Below are 21,450 nucleotides of genomic sequence, written 5' to 3'. Positions count from 1 at the left end.
AGGATCTTTTGAGAAAAAGGTATTTGCAAAAGGTGTTTGCAGTGATGACAAGAAGTGACAGCGAAAACCTTGCAAATTTCTTCATGTTTCCTCTGAAACATGTAAAGGCCATCATTAACAGCCCATCACACTCCGAGGACCTGTTAGTGGAACTAGAGAACAAATGGATTATACCATCTGCTCTCACTGATGAATTATTTGAGAACCTTGGGGCACTTAACAAGCTCTTAACAGGAAGAAGTAAGTATAGGCAATGGATAATTGATGGGTGGTAACTTGTAGGGTTCCAAAAAAGTTTGATTCAAGTAATACGTTGACCTTATACTTGTTTTTGCAGTAAAAATATCAGACAATCCTATGCTATAAGAAAAACTGATTTAGGTGAAAATCATGTTATTAATAGAAACTGATAGCACAAAGTAGTCATTTTGAAATATGTATGGAGGTTTATGAATTGATCCTGCAACACTAGAGTGACTTAAATCAGGCCATTTAGTTTCAAATATGTGTTATGGGTTCCATTGAAGGTCATAAGCTTTGCAATAATGGTGTGTATGTGTCTCTTTATATTGATGTCTCATTCGGACAATTGATACCCCATATATCACAAAATGAAAGTTGGATGGATCTGAAACTCTGTTTGTATATTGAAAAATAAACACATTTTCAGCTCAACTGCCATAATGACTTCATTAACTGGGAGTTAACAGGCTATGTATTATGGAATTCCACCAAATTTGGAAAACAATATTGTACCTACGTGACACTAAACTGCTAATATGTATATAGGATATGCTTTTGAGCTGAAGATGAAGAATTTCCAGTAACTTTGTAAAACAATGAAGATCAATCACTGGATTATACCTTTAAAATATAAACAGGTGATATATTCAGGTACCAGGCCTGACGACAGCTTGGGGCTACAGACATGGGGCCTGATGTCAATAATGGACCCCAGTATGCATGGGAGGGATGGATCAAGCCATGGCTTCCTACCTCCAGAAAAACTCTTCATATATGTCATAAATGTACCATGAATGTATGACGTCTTAAAAGAATGGGGCTCAGTGACTTTATTGTCCCCGGGCCTGACCTAAGTCTGGATGTCCCTACTTTCCTTTAAGCTTGGGACAAATTCAACACAAATGGTGACTTTAAGCTTGAAACAAGTCTAATTATATTTCTACTTACTGCTTTGGAAATAAATGCATATTTTAGTATCATGTTTCTCTGTAGGTGAAGGAAGAAAGTCATCCATTTACAGATCTTCATCAACATTTCATAAGCAACAATTGACAGTAGAAGAAGATGGTGGGTATACCTTCTATGTATTTAAATGAAAGTTGGTGTGCACTCCAACTTTTAATCACTATATCCTGTACACTTCATTAGGTGTACATGATATTGGGATTCCTCAACATTATGGAAGAACAATTTTTTTTGGTCCAAACAAGCAGTCATCTCACATTAATCAAAGCTGAATGAGAACTGCCCGAGTGGTGGTATTCTGCTTGCTGAAACATTACGTTTGTTCCCTATTGTTACAGTGGCCTGTTTTTATAGTACTAAATGAGGAAAGCAGTATTAATTGCTACGTCACATTTGGAAGTGTTTGCAAGATGATTCTTAAAGTAGTAATTAAAAATCACTGGTGAGCTGAGCTTTTATGAGCATAGTTAGTAGCATGTATATGATCAAACTTTCATATGTCATTTGTCTTGTAATACAAAAATATTTTACTGCAACATTAAAACCACGAAAGAATAAAGGTTGTCAACATGCATGAAAGTCAATGCCTGCACAATAGCAGGAATCCTGCTGCTTCCCTTTCCCTTTCCTTTCTCAATATCATTACTTACCCAAAATATACTGATGTGGTAATGTGTACTTATCCTCTTGGTACGATGACAATGAGTCCTTACCTGTACAACAGGATGTGATTTCATCATGACAGAGGTTCTTTAAAGGTGTAACTTCCAAATATAATGGGTATTTTTATTTCCTGAAATGTGATACATTTCGGGTATTTAATTGTCAATGCTTCTGCATGTATTAGTTCATCAAGGTGCAGGAAAGTTATTTCCTCAAGGGATAAATCATTTGTATCTGTTGAAGTAAAATAAGCTAAATTGCCATCATGACTTAACAAACTGGGGTGCTAACAGGTTTATTTCATTAAGTTTTACCAAGTTTAAATTAAATAAAACTGCTAGTAGCATATGCTTTCGCAAAGATAATCATTTTCAGTAACTTTGTCAAACTATGAACATCAAGCACTGGAATTTTGTTCAAAGTATAAACAGATGATACTTTCAGGTACCATGCATGGCGACAGGGTGGGTCAGGTGGGGCTACAAACATGGGGCCTGATGTCTTTCATGGGACCCCAGTATGCATGGGATGGATGGATCAAGTCATGGCTTCCTTTTCCCAGAAGAAATCTTCATATATGCCATCAATGTACTATGAATGTATGACGTCTTAAAATAATGAGGCCCAGGTACTTCATTGTCCCGGACTTAACCTGGGTCTGGATGTCCCTACTTTCCTTTTGGAGGTAAGTACACCAGCTCAGGACAAACTCAATACAATACAAGACATGAAGTTTAAAACAAGTATAATTTTGTTTCTATTTACTACGTTGGGAATGAATGCATATTTTACTCTTATCTTTCTTTGTAGGTGAAGGAAGCATATCACCCCTTTTCAGACCTACACCGACTCTCCTTAGGCAAGGAGAAGGTGGGTAAATACCTTTTATGGTTTTAAGTGAAAGTTGGCATACACTCCAACTTTCATTTCACTAGGTCAGTATGCACACCTCATAAGGTGAACAAAATATAGACATTTCTCAACCTTTGTAAATATATGAAGAATATTAATTATAATGGTTATTTTCATTTTCTAAAAATGTGGTACATTTCGGCGATTTAATTGTCAATGTTCTCTGCAGGTATTAGTTCATCAAGGTGCAGGAAAGTTATTTCCACAAAGGAGAAATCATTTGTATCTTTTGAAGTAAAATAAGCTTAATTGCCATCAAGACTTAACAAACTGGGGTGTTAACAGGTATATTTCATTAGGTTTTACCAAGTTTAAATTAAAATAGAACTGCTAGTAGCATATGCTTTTGCAAAGATGAATCATTTTCAGTAGCTTTGTCAAACAATGAACATTAATCACTGGAATTCTGTTTATGTATAAACAGATGATACTTCCAGGTACTAGACTTGACGACAGGGTGGGTCAGGTGGGGCTACAGACATGGGGCCTGATGTCCCTCATGGGACCCCCTTATATATAGGTAAAGATATATCAAGCCATGGCTTCCCACCCCCAGAAAAACTCTTCATAACTGCCATGAATGTATGACGTCTTAAAAGAATGGGTCCCAATGACTGAATTGTCCCGAGCCTTACCTGGGTCCTGATGTCCACACTTTATTTTCAGAGGTAAGTACACCAGCTGAAGACAAATTCAATGCAAAATGAGACTTAAAGCTTTAACAAATTCTAATAATGTTTCTCTTGAGTACTTTGGGAACTAATGCATATTTTACTATTATATTTCTTTGTAGGTACAGGAATCTATTTATCCCCTAACCCTTTCTCACCATTCCATATGAGAGAAAGGCCAATGCAGACATTAGAAGAAGGTGGGTACATACCTTCTAAGGTTTAAAATGAAAGTTGGCATACACTCCTAATTTCATTTAACTATGTCAGAATGTACACCTCATGAGGTGTACAAGATATAGACATTTCTCAACCCTTGTGAATATATGAAGAATATTTATGGAAAAACAATGTTTGTTGTCCAAAAAAGCATTCTTCTGACATGAATCAAAGCTGAATGAGAAGTACCTGACCGGGGGTATTTGCTTCCTGAAACATTACGTATGTTCCTTATTGTTAAGGTGTTAAGGTTTTATGGTACTGGGAGAGAAAAGGAGTATATTATTACTCATTATTACTTACCCAAGATATACTGATGGTTGAGTAAAAACTATATTTTAATCCCTCCTTGTGGTACGATGATGTTGAGTCCTTGAAACAGGATGTGATGTCATCATTGCAGAGGTTCTTAAAAAGCATAACTTCCCATTGTAATGGGTTTTTTCTTATTTTATTTCCTTGAAATGTGATATGTTTCGGTTATTTAATTGTCAATGTTCTCTGCATGTATCAGTTCATAAGTTTGCTGGAAAATTATTTCCTCAGCGGATAAATCATTTTTAATTTTTGAAGAAAACTAAGCTAATTTGCAATCATTACTTTACTAACCGGGATGCTAACTTGCGTTCATTAAACTACACCAAGTTTAAAATAAATAAACCTGCTAGTAGGATATTCTTTTGCAAAGATGAATTATTTTCAATAACTTTGTCAAACTATGAACATCAATCACTGGAATTTGTTCAAAGTATAAACAGATGATACTTTCAGGTACCATTCATGACGACAGGGTGGGTCAGGTGGGGCTACAAACATGGGGCCTGATGTCTTTCATGGGACCCCAGTATGCATGGGATGGATGGATCAAGTCATGGCTTCCTTTTCCCAGAAGAAATCTTCATATATGCCATCGATGTTCCATGAATGTATGACATGTTAAAATAATTGGGCCCAGGGACTTAATTGTCCCGGACCTAACCTTGGGTCTGGATGTCCCTACTTTCCTTTTGGAGGTAAGTACACCAGCTCAGGACAAACTCAATGCATTAATGCAATACAAGACATGAAGTTTAAAACAAGTATAATTTTGTTTCTATTTACTACTTTGGGAAATGAATGCATATTTTACTCTTATCTTTCTCTGTAGGTGAAGGAAGCATATCATCTCTTTTCAGACCTTCACCAACTCTCCTTAGGCAAGGAGAAGGTGGGTACATACCTTTTATGGTTTTAAGTGAAAGTTGGCATACACTCCAACTTTCATTTCACTAGGTCAGTATGCACACCTCATGAGGTGAACAAAATGTAGACATTTCTCAACCTTTGTAAATATATGAAGAATATTAATTATAATGGTTATTTTCATTTTCTAGAAATGTGGTACCTTTTGGAGATTTAATTGTCAATGTTCTCTGCATGTATTAGTTCATCACGGTGCAGGAAAGATATTTTCTCAAGGGATAATTAATTTGTATCTTTTGAAGTAAAATAAGCTTAATTGCCATCATGACTTAACAAACTGGGGTGCTAACAGGTTTATTTCATTAAATTTTACCAAGTTTAAATTAAAATAAAACTGCTAGTAGCATATGCTTTTGCAAAGATGAATCATTTTCAGTAACTTTGTCAAACTATGAACATCAATCACTGGAATTTTGTTCAAAGTATAAACAGATGATACTTTCAGGTACCATGCATGACGACAGGGTGGGTCAGGTGGGGCTACAAACATGGGGCCTGATGTCTTTCATGGGACCCCAGTATGCATGGGATGGATGGATCAAGTCATGGCTTCCTTTTCCCAGAAGAAATCTTCGCATATGCCATCGATGTTCCATGAATGTATGACATGTTAAAATAATTGGGCCCAGGGACTTAATTGTCCCGGACCTAACCTTGGGTCTGGATGTCCCTACTTTCCTTTTGGAGGTAAGTACACCAGCTCAGGACAAACTCAATACAATACAAGACATGAAGTTTAAAACAAGTATAATTTTGTTTCTATTTACTACTTTGGGAAATGAATGCATATTTTACTGTTATGTTTCTTTGAAGGTGAAGGAAGCAAGTCATCTATTCGCAGACCTTCACCAACTCTCCTTAGGCAAGAAGAAGGTGGGTACATACCTTTTATGGTTTTAAGTGAAAGTTGGCATACACTCCAACTTTCATTTCACTAGGTCAGTATGCACACCTCATGAGGTGAACAAAATGTAGACATTTCTCAACCTTTGTGAATATATGAAGAATATTAATTATATTGGTTATTTTCATTTTCTAGAAATGTGATACGATTCTGCTATTTAATTGTCAATGCTTCTGCATGTATTAGTTCATCAAGGTGCAGGAAAGTTATTTCCTCAAGGGATAAATCATTTGTAATTGTTGAAGTAAAATCATCTAAATTGCCATCATGACTTAACAAACTGAGGTGCTAACAGATGCATTCAGTAAGTTTCACCAAGTTTAAATGAAATAAAACTGCTAGTAGCATATGCTTTTGCAAAGATGGATCATTTTCAGTAACTTTGAAACAAATCTATTTTGTTTCTGTTTACTACGTTGGAAAAGAATGCATATTTTACTGTTATGTTTCTTTGTAGGTGACGGAAGCAAGTCATCCATTCGCAGACCTTCACCAACTCTCCTTAGGCAAGAAGAAGGTGGGTACATACCTTCTATGGTTTTAAAACCTGCTATGGTTTTAAATGAAAGTTGGCATACGCTCCATTTCACTTGGTCAGTATGTACACCTCATGAGGTGTACAGGATATAGACATTTCTCAACCCTAATAATTTTTTCCGTCCAAACAAGCCTTCTGAGTGAATCAAAGCTGAATGAGAAGTACCCGAGTGGTGGTATTTCTGCTTGCTAAGACATTACTTTTGTTACTTATTTTCATAGTACTGAACGAGGGAAGGAGCATGACTTGCTACGTCACATTTGGGAGTTTTTGCAAGATGATTTCTAAAATAGTAATTAAAAATCACAGGTGGTCTAAGGTTTCATGAGCATAGTTAATAACAGTATGTTGATGATCAAATTGTCATATATCATTTGTCTTGTAATACAAAAACAGTTTATTGCAACATTAAAATCATGAAAGCATAATGGTTGTCAATATGAATGAAAGTCAATGCTTGTACGATAGCAGGAATCATGATGCTACTCCTTTCTTTCTCAATATTATTACTAACCCTAGATATACTGATGTTTGAATGTAAACTATTATTTAATTTCTTCCTTATGGTATGATGATGTTGAGTCCTTACAACAGGATGTGATGTCATCATGGCAGAGGTTCTTAAAAGGCATAACTTTTCATTTCCGTGAAATGTGATTCATTTTGGCGATTTATTGTCTATGTTCTCTGCATGTGTTAGTTTATCAAGGTGTAAGAAAGTTATTTCCTCAAGGGATAAATCATTTTTATCTTTTGAATTAATAAAAGCTAACTTGCCTTCACTTAACAAACTGGGGTGCTAACAGATGCATTCATTAAGTTAAATTATAATGTTTAAATAAAATAAAACTTCTAGTAGCATATGCTTTTACAAAGATGGATAATTTCCAGTAACTATGTAAACAGTGAACATCAATCACTGGAATATTGTTTAAAGTATAAACAGATGATACTATCAGGGACCAATTATACTATTTTCCCTCAGACTGGAAGCCTCCAGACACCATGAAAATAACATCTTCCATATCTGGAAAGGGAGGATTATTACAGATTCCAAACACGGGTATTAAACTGGTTTTTCCACCAAAAGCAGTGACAGAGGAACACAATATCCAAGTAAAAATAGTTCCACCAAGTCTTTCGAATGAACCAGCCACATCCTTTTCTAGTAATTCATCAGTGGTATTGGAGCTTCTGCCGAATGGTTTGCAGTTGAAACGTGAAGTTTCATTGACCTTACCACATTGTCTAACTTTTATTAATGAGGAAAAAGCTAAAGCCAAGATTTATGTCAGTCACCATGAAGAAGGTAAATCTCACTTTATCTTACTTTATTTTGCTTAATTACACACATTATTGTACTTAATTTAACTTCACATGATTTATCACATACAATATCTCACTTTACTCCCTACCAACAGTTGCCACCTAACATGTGTGGAATGCATTGTGGAATGGAAAAGTTGATAACATACACTGCAACAGTGAACGTTTATTTGCTATACCACACTGTTGCCTTTCATCAAAGAAGCTAAAACAAATAATATTCATTTAGAGAAAAGTAACTCTAAGTAAACATTCAGAACTTTTGAAAAATTATTTACAACAGAACTGTTTAGTCAAGGGTGCTTGTTATAACCGCAAACTTTGGTGAATAGGATTCGGAGATATAAAAATGCAGCCAACAAATTATTTAGTATGATATTATCTTGTGGTTGAAGACTTGGCTGCAACACAATGAATAAGTCATGCATTAAAATGAAAGAAGCATCTTTCTGACAATTCTTCATAGGGCAGTGCACTTCAAGACCACTGCAACATATTCAATTTTTGACTTGATGAAGGAATGCATTGAACTCTTTTTTTTTTCTTCTCTGGACCAATAAAATGGCTTGGTTCACCAGCTGTATGGGACAAGCAGCGAGTCTTTGTAAGTGGTGTCTTGTGTGATTGGTTTAGGGGAGGCTAGCAAATCTAATCGGAATTGATGGAACTCTTTCTTGTCACTTTTGTCTGGACCAATATAACATTGCTAACTAGCTTTTATGGGTCCTGCAGAGGATTCTTGTACCTTGTGCCTTTTGCCTGATTCTGGGAAGGCTTGCAAATCTAGTTGATGGCCTGGTACAATTTCTAGTAGCCTATAGTGAAAGATTAATGATCTGAAGTTTTGCATTAAATACAAAATGAAAAATGTTAAATAGTTGTGCAACCTTCACAAGTTAGCTATTACCTTAATATAAAGTGACAATGGGAAATGATACCAAAACTGAATGGGTAATAGGACGAATTTATGTTGGTCTTTGATGTGATGGTGATTGCGTGTGTGTTTGCGTTTGTGTGTGTGTGTATGAGACGCCCTTGGTAAACACGATAACTCAACAATGGCAAGTTGGACTGAAGTTATACGTGGTGCATAGATGCGCCATACTGAGTAAAAGAAGCATATTGATTTTGGTGCTCATTTCATCAATAATAATGAGGTCACTGGGTCAAACGTAAAAATCTTCAAATGCTAATAACTGCTCAACCAAAAGTCAGAATTTATTTTTACTTGGTATTAATATGTTGGTAGACAGCAGGTACATTTTGATATATGTTCAATTTGATATTATGTATATTTATTAGGGGGCATGGCTTAAGTTGATTTTCACTAAAATAGCTTGTAAAACACGGTAACTGAACAACGACAGGTTGAATTGAAGTCATAATTATTTCATAGATGCGCCATAGTGAGTAGAAGAACTCTATTGGTTTTGGTGCTCATCTAATGAATAATAATGAGGTCACAGGGGCAAACGTGAAGATCCCCAAATGCTAATAACTCCACAACCGAAAGTCAGAATTCATTCATACTTGGTATTAATGTGTTGGTAGATAGTGGGTACATGGTGATGTATGTTCAAGTTGATATTATGCGTATTTATATAAGGGGGCGGGCATAAGTTTATTCACTAAAATAGCTTGTAAACATGGTAACGGAACAATGAAAAATTGGATTGAAATCATACGTGGTACATATATGCGCCATAGTGAGTAGAAGAACTCTGTTGGTTTTGGTGCTCATCTAATGAATAATAATGAGGTCACAGGGGCAAACGTGAAAGTCTTCAAATGCTAATAACTGCTCAACCAAAAGTCAGAATTTATTTATACTTGGTATTAATGTGTTGGTAGATAGTGGGTACATTGTGATGTATGCTCAAGTTGATATTATGCATATTTATTAGAGGGCGGGGCTTTAGTTTATTTTCACCAAAATAGCTTGTAAACACGGTAACTGAACAACGACAAGTTGGATTGAAGTCATACTTGGTACATATATGCACCATAGTGAGTAGAAGAGCCCATTCATTTTGGCGCTCATGTCAAGAATAGTAATGAGGTCACAGAATTGAATCATACTTTGTGTGAAGGTGTTGGTAGATAGCGAGTACATGATAATGTATGTTCAATGTGATAGTATGCACATTTATTAGGGGGCAGGGCATGAGTTGATTATTGCTAAAAATAGCTTGTAAACATGGTAAGCTAACATAATAGTAGGTAGGTCCACAGTCAGTGAAAGAACCTTGCTGACAAATTTAATCAACAATGTCGAAAACAATTGGCAAGGAATCGCAACAAGTCCACTGGCTTTCTGGTGTTTTTTATTGGGGGGGGGGGGGGTGGTTGCAAAGTTGTAGAATGAAGATTGTGAATTGTGAAATTGTAAATTGTGAATTATACAGACTGTTGGATCTTGATTTTTGGTTCCTTGCTTTTTGCAAAGCAAGGAACCTATGCGTTCAACTTGGTGTGTGTACGCGTTTATGAGTGTGTGTGTGTATGTGACGCTTGGCTTGTGTACACGATATCTCAATAAAGAATGAATGTATCATGATCAAACTTGGTGGGTGGATATCCCATAGTTAGAGGAAGATCCCTATTGTTTTTGGTGCCCGCAAAAGGTTACCAAAGGTCAGTTAGATGCCAAAAACCAATATATATGTATAACCGGCGCGTAGCAAGGAATTCGCCAAGGAAAGGGCGAAGCCTGTAGGCAAATTAGTAAGCGTAGCTCCTCCATTAGTTGGCGCGAAGCGTATAAGAAAATTTTGGCCGAAGATGCCTCCCAGATCGCTGGAAATGACACTTCCCAGGCCTTATAAGTTGCATCTAAGCACTTTCTATTTTGAAATTACTAGCGATATCATAAAAAAAATATGCTGAAGGGGGGGGGGGGGCGGTCGCCCCCTTCCCGAAATTTGTCATGTTCCCCGACGACACGGTCGAGTTCGAGACCAGCCACAGTTGGTTTCATAGCACCGTTCTACAATTAAGGCGTATATACACACACACGCGTTATGATAGACCATATACAGAATATATAGATCATGAGTGAGAGAAGAAAAATGGAAACGTCAAAAATGGAGTTGTCGGTGTAAGGGGTAGGGTGAGGCACACGCCTCTTCCGAAATCCTTGATCCGTCACTGGCTACCCTGTGTATATAATAGGGATCAGCGCTGTAATAATGTCACTGTTCCTCTTTCTCTTCCCGGTGTCTTGGCGTTTTTCTTTAACTCCCTCCTATTCTCCCTTTCCTCTCTTTCTTCTTTTTCTTTTCCCTTCCTTCCTCTCCTCCTCCTCCTCTCTTCCCCCCTCTTTTTTCCTTTTTTTCTTCTCTTTTTTTCTCTCCTCTTTTTCTTACCCGGGGGGCGCGCGCCCCCAACGCCCCCCCTGGATACGCACCTGGTATTGTCATATACCCCTACGCAAGGAAGCACAGTGCCCCTGGGCTCTTGTTATTTCACTCCCCCACAGGGAACGGATTAATAAAAAAGCTTTCTCAGAAATACACACTCCTCTTAATATTGATAGACACTTCATAAATCCTTCTATCCTGTGTATTGTTTATTGCTGCTCTGGTGCGGTCAATGTGTCAGGATGTTACTAAAAGAAGAAACATCATTGTAATTTACATTGACATCTCTGTATAATGATAATAAATATTTACTTAGTAAGCAAACTATTCACCGTTTCAGCTAAAAGTAAATTCAATCATAGACAAACACACTGGAAAGCAAATTCTGAGCAATGAGATCAAATTGACAGCTTGCATTATGATCAGTTAATATTTATGAAATACCGTGCACAACGTTTACTGACTGTTTTAGTATAAAATATCAAACCCAAAACTCTTAGTGATTTCATTTATCTGATTGAAATTCATTTCTGTAAACTTGACAGGCCAAAGACCCCGTTGGGAAGAGAGACCGCTCAGCCCTTACATCTTTCATCGTTCAAAGTGTACAGTGAGGCTACTTGGCTTTTGCTGGTTGAAGGTTATAATTGATGACACCGAAGTTGAAGCTAAGAATCTTGTGGTATTTGCAGCGAAAAAGATACTACGAAATAAGCAAACTGCCAAAGTAGAAGTTGGATATTACGAAGACATTCCTGAACGTGGTGAACCAAATGTAAATTATTATTAAATGGTGTGTTGTGATGCATCATTCTTTCTAAAATAGTACACCGGCAAACATATTTTTTACAAAAGTAAGAATGCTTTTTTTTATAACTAACCTATGAATTGATGAGTAAGATTGACATAAATTGAGAATATCATCTAGTATATTATTTCCATTTCAGATACTAAAATGGAATCAAGATATGAAACCTGAACGACGCTTCCATTTAACATTTTTGAAAGAAGGAAAACAGCCATTAACTATATCATTTAATGGCACTGATCCAGGCGATACTTGGTTTACAGAGCAAAGAAAAGCAAAGAAAGTAAATTTTGTAATTTGCATATTTCAATTGACAATTGGTTAGATATTAACAGAGTACTTTAATTTAGACTTGATAACAGCATGTGTTATTAAATGTGAGTATGATTAAATGTCACGTTTCCTTTGTTTACCATTACAAGTTCAACTTGGTTTAAACTCGGAAAAAACAACAATTTCAAGGTATCAAATGATTATTAAACAAAGCAACCAAAGCTAACTTCCTTATCTCACTCCTCAAACTCTTTTGTGAAAGTTTATTCCTGCTGCAGCTGCTTCATAAGCTAAGATAAGGAAGAGCTTTGGTCACTTCGTAGATCACATGATACCCTGAAAAACTTTTTTTTTCTGTGGGTATAAACCAAGCAAGCGCTAACCAGGTTGAACTTATAATGACATACAGCACTCTGGCTAACATGGTATAATACTATGGTATATACACAATTGTACTAAGTTATGCACTTACTGTACAATGTCAGCTCGGGTAGGAGATGTGGTGCATCGTATTTACTCGCTCTAAAATACTGTGACATAAATATTTCTTTGATATATCATCTGCACTGGAAGCATACCATGAAGTTTTTTGGTTTCGATGATAATCGTAACCTATGCATTCATGATGGCGTATGTGTGCGTGTAACTGTGTGTGTGTGTGTTTGTGTTTGTGACGCCCAGCTAGTAAACACAATATCTCAAGAGGGGAAGGTCAGGCCAATTTCATATTTAATGTGTAGAAGTACCACATTGAATACAAGAAGCCTATTTTTTGGGTGGAGGTCAAAGGTCATTTGGGGTCACCAGGGGTCAAATTGTGAAAACTTGTAAACACGATATCGCAAGAAGGGAAAGTCAGACCAACCTCATAGTTAGTGTATAGAAGTAACACATTGAGCACAAGAAGCCTATTGTTATGGTGGAAGTTAAAGGTCATTTGGGGTCACCAGGGATCAAATTGTGAAAACTTTGTAAACACAATATCTCAAGATGGGAAGCATGGGCAGACTTCATATTTAGTGTGTAGAAGTACCACATTGAGTACAAACATTCTATCGTTTTTGGTGGAGGTCAAAGGTTATTTGGGGTCACCAGTGGTCAAATTGTGAAAACCTCGTAAACATGATATCTCAAGACGGGAATCATGGGCAGACCTCATATTTAGTGTGAAGGAGTACCACATTGTGTAAAAGAAGCCTACTGTTTTTCATGGAGGACAAAGGTCATTTGGGGTCACCAGGGTCAAATTGTGAAAACCTTGCAATCACGATATCTCAATACTGGAAGCTTGGCTCTAATGTAGTGTGTAGAAGTAACACATTGAGTTAAAGAAGCCTATTGTTTTTGGTGGAGGTCAAAGGTCATCTTGGGTCATCAGAGGTCAAATCTAAAACTCTTGCAAATGTGTACACCCTCACTATACATTACGTCAGATTCATGCAGAAAACTGTTCATGTTACATCATCGAAACCACATTGCATTTTGCATTCTGGTTAAGCAATGCATCTCCATGGTTTAACCTCACAAATTGCATTTATTATTTTCTTTCTTTTTAAGGAGATACCTTGGCGATCTATAGCATTGTCTGAAGAACGCGTAGAGCCATTTGTACTTCATAGGAAACAAAATATGGACTCATTCTGCAATTTTACAGCACAACAGGGGGACTATAATCCGATTACATTTGAAATAGAAATGGAGGTATGTTGTTTTGAAATGGAAATGATTTAACAGAATTTGTAACAAGGAATCAAAAAGGCTAGATCAGTAGTGTAATCATCAAGCTGTTAAGCTTACATGCTCTTGACATTTTCATGAACTAAGTGGTTAATAGCTACTGTTTTATTCAGCACTGCATCATCTGAATAGGTAGACATTTTCCACTTGAGTTGAGGGATCATAGCCTCATTAGCATGTGCTGCATGATGTAATATTAAAGTGAACCATTGTACCTGACATCAATTTAACAAAAAAAAATTTTAGGGTTGTAACATAATTGTAATGTGTTGCATTATATACCTCACAACTATTGAAGATAATTTTAGGTGTCAACATTACTAATTTTGTCATACAATTCTGTAGATAGTCAGGAAATAATTTTTGATCTGCTTTTGGCCTGAATTGTGCAACCAGCATCAGTTTTATTATTATCAACTGGCTATATTAAATTATGTTTTTGTATAGGCTTTTAGATGTCACAACGCCATGCAAAATAGGTCTGGCATTTAATGAATCTCTCCATAATGTTTGTAACCTTCCTGGTGTTTATGTTTACTTGATGATATTGTAACTTCTGCATTTGGCTTTAACCAGGGAGTTGTTCCATAACAACTCCCTACTTTAACCTCGAACACCACGAACACCTCTCAACATATAGTTTTATGAAATGTATACAGACTTCTTTACTTTCTAACTGATATAAAATGTAGAGTAAGAGGCAAACTGTGGTCCAGCCATAAAATGATATGGAGGAACATAAGGTCTATAAAACTCAAGACTTTGTACTTTTATGAAAAGCAAAAGAAAATGTCTAGTATAACAAGAAATATATGATTGCTTAATCATGATGACAAGCTATGCATGATACTGAGCATTCTTTGCATTTCCATTTGCAAAATAAAAGTAAAAACATATTTTACAAGACGACAATATTTTGCAAGGGTGTGTGAATGGAGAGATGGAGAAAATAATTAATGAATATCAGGAAGTGATTTAAATGAGTAGATTCTTTTCTCTATGCGTGTGTTTCTACCCGTTTGGTAATACCTCCTTTTCTCCCACTTCTTGCAATTCTTCTCTAATGCTATGGTTTCATCCTTACACCAATTATATGGAGATTGAATTAGCTATTATAGTATGTGTAAGATAAATTAGTGTATTTTGCAGCCTTCGAAAAGATTAGTTTGGAACAATGTATCTTTGTGGCAAGTTTAATGGTAATGTATGTTCTCTTCCACAGGGGAATCAGTCCACAGGTGAAATTGCAGACAGTACAGTATCTGATTGCATTATAGAGGTATTTATTATCCTAATGATGTTTGTCAATATCCTACAACAATGATCCAGGGATAGGCGACAAAATTGTTGTGTTAGTTTGGAGGGGTTGTGCAGGGTGGTCTGTGATCAGTAAAGTGTCCTGCTAGCTGTCATGCCTCATCCTGCATCCCATGGCTCTACTACCTAATATGTCATATACCAATGACTGTAATAAATTAACTTATTTGTGGCCATTCTCCCAGAGGTCTGGTGGGTTCTGAAATTTGCTTTTTATAAGTAAATTTGTAAGGATTGTACAGATATAATACTGTTCCAAGTGGAAATAGCATTATGTTATGTATTTGTGTGGCAGAAAGAAGATAGGCAGTTATTTAGGGTATTTAGGGTAGTTATTTAGGGCAGTTATTTAGGGTATTTAGGGTAGTTTTTTATAGTTACTGGACAATGAAGCATCTACTATCTGTACAAATGTTTTTTTTAGTTACTGGACAATGAAGCATCTACTATTTGTACAAATATTACAATATAAGCCCCTCTGATGTTCTATTGTCACATCAATTTATTTGTTTCAACTAGACCACAAGCCATTAGTTTACAAACTCATTGAGGTATCTTCCGACCATTTCATCTTTGTTGTAGGAGTTGGTACCAAAACTGACTGGAGAGTGGCAAATGCTTGTCAGGGGGTTGAACATTAGCGAATGCAATCTTCATAATATAAAAGAAAATAATACCGGGAATATCGTAACCACAAACTACTTTATGCTTTGTTCCTGGAGTTAGCCCCTCTGATGTTTTATTGCCACATCAATTAAGTTGTTTCAACTAGACCACAAGCAAGTAGTGTACCAATTTATCGAGGTCTCTTCTATCCACAGCTATTCTATAAATTGTCCTTAGTGTAAGATATTTATGTTTTGAATGTAAATGAAGCAGATTTAATTTCAATTCATCTTTCTTGTAGTATTTGGCAGAAAAGCTGTGTTCAGAGTGGCAAAGCCTTGCCAGGTATCTGAATATTAGCGATGCTGATCTTGATAATTTAAAGGAAGATAATCGCCGGTGTCATCAAGACACAAAATACTTTATGCTTCGACTCTGGAGAAAAAGGAATGGTACTGGGGCCACCTGCAGAGTGCTTGCTACAGCTTTGGACAAGGCCGGCCGAAGAGATCTTCGAGAGTATGTGGAGAGCCAAGGTAATGATAACTATTGACTGGATTGATATTGATGACTTCATTCAGGTTGATAATTTATCTAACAATACATGCATACAACCCAGTACGCATCACACTGGCGGTCCGCTGGCGTAAAAACGCTGGCGGTAAAAAGCTGGAGGTCCGCCAACGGACCGATAGACATTGCTGCTTGGAAAAACCCAGCGTATTGCCGACAGCGGACCAACAGCGTATCGACGTCGTAATAAAGCCGGCGGTTACACGCTGGAGGTCCGCCAACGGACCGATAGCCATAGCTGCTTGGAAAAACCCAGCGTATTGCCGACAGCGGACCAACAGCGTATCGACGTCGTAAAAAAGCCGGTGGTTACACGCTGGAGGACCGCCAACGGACCGATAGACATTGTTGCTTGGAAACACCTAGCAGAATTCCGACAGCAGACCGACCACGTAACACCGTAGAAAATTTCCCACAAATATTATGTTAAGAAAGTCACTCAGCAATTTACACAAGCTCACATACACATTGACCATCGGATCGGGTCTGTCCAAAATCTTAAGTCTCTATGTGAAAGTTTAGTTAAAGATGAGTTTCTATGAAACTATTTTACCTGTGCTTTTTGTATATATTTGTTCCTGTGGAGAGAAAAATTAAGAATACTTGGATTTTGTGTACATAGTATGCGGCTGCATGGGCTAATACGTTATTAGGCAACGGCTGGTGGCCCGCTAACGGACCGATAGATATTACAGCTGGCTTGTAAGTCCAGCGGAATGCCGACAGCAGTACCGCCGGAGGAAATGTTGGATAGCTTTTGTGCAGAATTGGCGGGAAGTTACCTTACCACACTGGCACAATTAACAGAATAATATTTTCCTATAACCTATATTCGCCAATAACTATAAGGTAATTAAAGATTGAGCTAACTCAAAGTAGTTAAATTTTGCTTACCATCCAATGTAATATATATTATCATACACTACATAATATTTGAAGGGGAAAAAAATTACTGATCGAACGAGTCTGACGGATACCACATGAAGAAATGTTGGCAAGCATTTGGGCAAAATGGGCGGGTAATACCCTTAACCACAGGAACACTTACAGAATAATATTTTCAACAAATTCAAATTCTGAAATAAATATTAAGCAATAACGTTATAAGCGATATCCAAATACTTTAATAAATTTCAACTATCCCAAGAAGTATTTATTAATCAACAATTTAGCGAAGTTGAGAGAAAACAGTTCAGAAAACATTTTTGACTGATCGAACGAGCCTAGTATAACTGGCATCCAATCGCTAAACCGCAATGCTCAGTGTCCTCATATATAGCAGCTAGTTTGAAAAGCGGTCGCTTTCGTAATCCGTTAAAACTCTTTCGATGTCGGATATCCTGATCTATTCTTTTGAAAGTACTTGCAGTCTGCAGATACAAATTTGCTTAAGAGGTATGTACCTGTTTTTTCTTACTAAGGGTTGACAGTTGTACATAATTGATTTCGCAAGTATTTGAAGTGACTATTTTTTAAATAAACTTAGACGTAATCTAGCGTTAGGCTAGAATGTATCGCTTAATGAGAAGCCTTTCGCGGTGTATGAATTACACCTAGCCTACATTTGTAGGTGTTAATTGTGTTAGGCTGAGCAATAACGATCACACATAAAGGTAAACTAATGACCGTTGTTTGTATAATAGCTAGGTTATGCAATGTTATGCCGAAACATTTGTTTGCTGACTGTATTAGAAGAAAACTGTTATCTGCAGAAGGTTAATACTGTAAATATTACTAGATGACTATGGAAGGCTTCCTCCTAATTTTAAATATCATATTCTGAAATATATATTACTATACCTAGTACTAGTTACTACTAGTAGTAGTAGTACACTAGTACTAGGGGCCTAGGCCTAGTTTTAAATCATTTGGTATTTTACAGTATTGAAAAATCATGGTCATCCATAACTTTTAAGAAATAATGTACTGTTTTATTTGTTTATAGCTAGGCCCCTAGGCCTAGTTAAGAAGGTGAAGACTCAATGTTAAAACCTTATTAATAATAATATAAGTATGGTTGTTTTTAAGTATCAGGAATGGGTTGGTGGTTAAATCTTTTTGGATTTCATGTTTAGTGCTTAGGCTTCAAAGTTTATGTGACAAATTAAGCATTTTGGAGAACAATAGATCATCGTCATCATAGTTTATGAGTACTCCTGTGGAGTATAGTGATACCCAGTAGCATAGGAAGGTACCTTTGAGTGGGGGGCTGAAAACTGATGGCCCGCCTGGAAGAGGGTGCAATATGGCACACTTCAACACCCACTCCATTTTGTAAACTTAATTTTGTATTTTCGCCTGGCCTTAGATGCAATTTGGTGCTCCAGATGAGACTTTTTTCTCATTTTGAAATGAAAAAGGGGTTTTCTGACTTGCGGGGGGGGGGGCGGAATGATACTTCCGCCCCTCCACATTTTTCACTGGGGGGCTGGCACCCCCCAGCCCCCCGGTTCCTACGCCTTTGGTGATACCAACCAACACGATAATGAAAAATATTTCATATCTAGCCTCTAGGCTTCTAAAAAAATTGTGGCTGCCTTATCTCTTTTTGTTGCTTTTTGTCTTGGCTACTGTCAATTTGAAATATTTGCATTGGGTCTATTCCATGTGCTCAGTTTCTGGTGAATCATTCTGCGCATGATTTCCAAGAAAATAACTGCCTACATTGAAGTGATCCTCAGTTAAAGTAAAGTTTATTTGCCCAATAGCTGAACTGCCTCTATGCTATGTCTGTACTGCATGCCACTATTTAACTCTATGGAACGTTACTTTAAAGGGTTAAAAGTTTACAGTGTTGCGGGGGGGGGGGGAGAACTGTTTAAATTCCTTGGCAATAAATCATTGAAAGCATAGTTAGTGGAGGTAGTTTAGGTTCAGTTTGCCCCTCTATTGTATTCCCAGGTGAATTAAATGGCAATGAAAGTAGATACAACTTTGGGCAAGCAGGAGGGTAATTACCAGTTGTTATTCTGTTTAAAAAGCTCTGCAGACAAAGTAACAAATAACATGATTTGTCTGTATTTGATGATGTAAATTTGACCTTATATAGGGACACTGTAGGAAGTTCTCCAAAAAAAAAATTAATTGAAGGGGTGATGCCCATTGTAAGTAATGGATACAGAATGAAGAGCTCTAGGTTGTTGTTTTTGGTTCTTTCTTTGTGGTAGATTAACAGGGGAAAAAATGACTCATGTGAAATCCCTGGCGAACTAAACAAGGAAAATACAAAATGAGGTTGATGGGCATGTCAACACTATTTTACAAGAAACATGCAATAATGATAACTTTTGAGCTGCATGATGACACAGTTGAAGTTAATAGTGAAAGGATTCTAAGTATATAAAGGAGCGACAGATAGCCATTCCTCTCCTGCACAATATGTTGTTGTGAACTTATTTACTGTTAACTTTAATTTGCAGTATGGAAACACCAAAGTATGTTGTTGTTGTTGTTGCTTTTTGAGGAAGATGGAGTCAGCAGATTTAATCACAATTTATCAATTTTTCCAGATCAGGATTTTCAAGAACTAAGTTAGAAGCCAGCGCATTACTATTCCTGTGGGATCTTTGGAGGAATTTAATAACCTGGATGACTCTATTGAAACAAACAAGGCTTTGGAAAGATATTTGGTAAGTCAGTTTAAAAGTGTAAGGAAAGTAATCAGAAAACAGTTTTCCAGAGTGTAATGTTAGTTTATCATTATAAATTTGAAGCCAAGTCAGGTTTTATTGTGTCAGTGGTCTGTACAAAATAAAATATTTCCTGAGGGGCTAATTTCCTTTTCCTGGGAGACAATTAAAATTCTAAGGTAGTAACAGACATGAAAGCATTTAGATAACAAGAGTTTGGCCAGAAATGATTTTACATTGCGGTGCATTCTACATAAGTGGGCTGTTAAATCAATCTTGTTTTTGACTGGACTCAGAAAGGAACATTGCAGCACTGCATTGCTAGTTCCTCTTAAAATATTGATAAGAAATTAGCAAAAGATGCCAAAGTGTGGGATGAAATAGAATTACTTGAATATTTATGTTTGTATAATAATTATTGAATGGTTTCTGATTAACTTTTCTTTTGTTGTTGTTTCAAGAAGAAAAGACTATCAATTCTTGGTGGCAACATGTTGAAGGAGTGCGTTAAAGAATCATGGGTGATGTATTGGCAAATGCAGTTGCTACCACACTGAACTGGACATGTACCACTGGGAAAACAGCCTTTGCGAAGTGTATGAAATACATAATTGAAAGTGAGTTTATATGTGTCATTTTTGTTTTCAGCAGCAGTGAAGAGAACCTTGAGTTGTGGGGAAGGGGTTGTGAATTTGACTCATGGATCGGCCAACTTTTCAATGCAACACCCCATCAACGAGAATTCTTGCTTTAATATACATTGAATTCTGGTCATTTAAAAAAGTTACTACAAATATATGTTGATGTAAGATGTGTTGTTTCAGATGCAGTTGAAAAGCAGCATTCAGCATTGATTTTAAAGTTAATTCACCATATGATTTTATTGACCAGTCCATTGTCACTTTCTTTCCCAATTGATGGGACCTGGATTTGCAACAGTAATGCATGTGTTCAGTATAAAATGAAAGAAGGTGACTGTCAAAGGCAAAGGAAATATTTCGTATATCACTGAAAAAATGGTAAATGTGTGAAAATGTGAATAATGTAGTTTAACCAATTGTGATCATAATGTGAGACCCCAGCCGATACTCATAGCTAGTGTTACAGTTGGCACAGTAATTATCAAAAAGCTGTGACACCTCGAACTAAGAGTCAGACAGGTGAAAATTTGCAGTAATTTTAAAAAAAGTTTAAATTTAATTTTTTTTAATGTTTTAAATTTTATAATTTAATTTTTTTTTTTAAATTTGCATTTACAAAAAACTTGCCACGTGCCACCTGTAACACATGTTACTGTGTTACGAGCACAGTACAGTAGTAACTGATACATGGTTGTGGAACATGAACAGTAGTAACTGTTCTAGCTATGAGTATCGGGTAACCCATTATTGGCTTCATTTTATTGCTTGTGTAGAATGCAGTCTTTTATGTAATGTTTTGTGTAATGTGTTTCGTATTAACAGA

General features: G+C 36.6%; 2 protein-coding genes across 2 annotated transcripts in view; both read left to right on the top strand.

Moving 5' to 3' along the window:
- The window catches only part of LOC139976951 (uncharacterized), a 90,885-nt gene that overhangs the window by 17,556 nt on the left and 51,879 nt on the right, over positions 1-21,450 (top strand). The gene's annotated exons all lie outside the window — the stretch shown is intronic.
- LOC139976952 (uncharacterized) overlaps positions 1-21,450 on the top strand; it is a 44,639-nt gene that overhangs the window by 17,363 nt on the left and 5,826 nt on the right. Inside the window, exons 4-16 of the mRNA XM_071985858.1 lie at positions 3-240; positions 1,219-1,311; positions 2,683-2,742; positions 3,578-3,655; positions 4,822-4,881; positions 5,730-5,789; positions 6,278-6,337; positions 7,344-7,667; positions 11,589-11,818; positions 11,991-12,134; positions 13,682-13,825; positions 15,084-15,140; positions 16,086-16,320. Of these exons, the coding sequence (XP_071841959.1) occupies positions 3-240; positions 1,219-1,311; positions 2,683-2,742; positions 3,578-3,655; positions 4,822-4,881; positions 5,730-5,789; positions 6,278-6,337; positions 7,344-7,667; positions 11,589-11,818; positions 11,991-12,134; positions 13,682-13,825; positions 15,084-15,140; positions 16,086-16,320 (1,783 nt within the window). The remainder of the gene's footprint in view (positions 1-2; positions 241-1,218; positions 1,312-2,682; positions 2,743-3,577; positions 3,656-4,821; positions 4,882-5,729; positions 5,790-6,277; positions 6,338-7,343; positions 7,668-11,588; positions 11,819-11,990; positions 12,135-13,681; positions 13,826-15,083; positions 15,141-16,085; positions 16,321-21,450) is intronic.

Source organism: Apostichopus japonicus, chromosome 12 (genome assembly GCF_037975245.1).
Source record: "Apostichopus japonicus isolate 1M-3 chromosome 12, ASM3797524v1, whole genome shotgun sequence".
Taxonomy (NCBI): domain Eukaryota; kingdom Metazoa; phylum Echinodermata; class Holothuroidea; order Aspidochirotida; family Stichopodidae; genus Apostichopus; species Apostichopus japonicus.
Note: the sequence above shows the minus strand (reverse complement) of the source record. Positions and strands in the feature narration are given on the sequence as shown.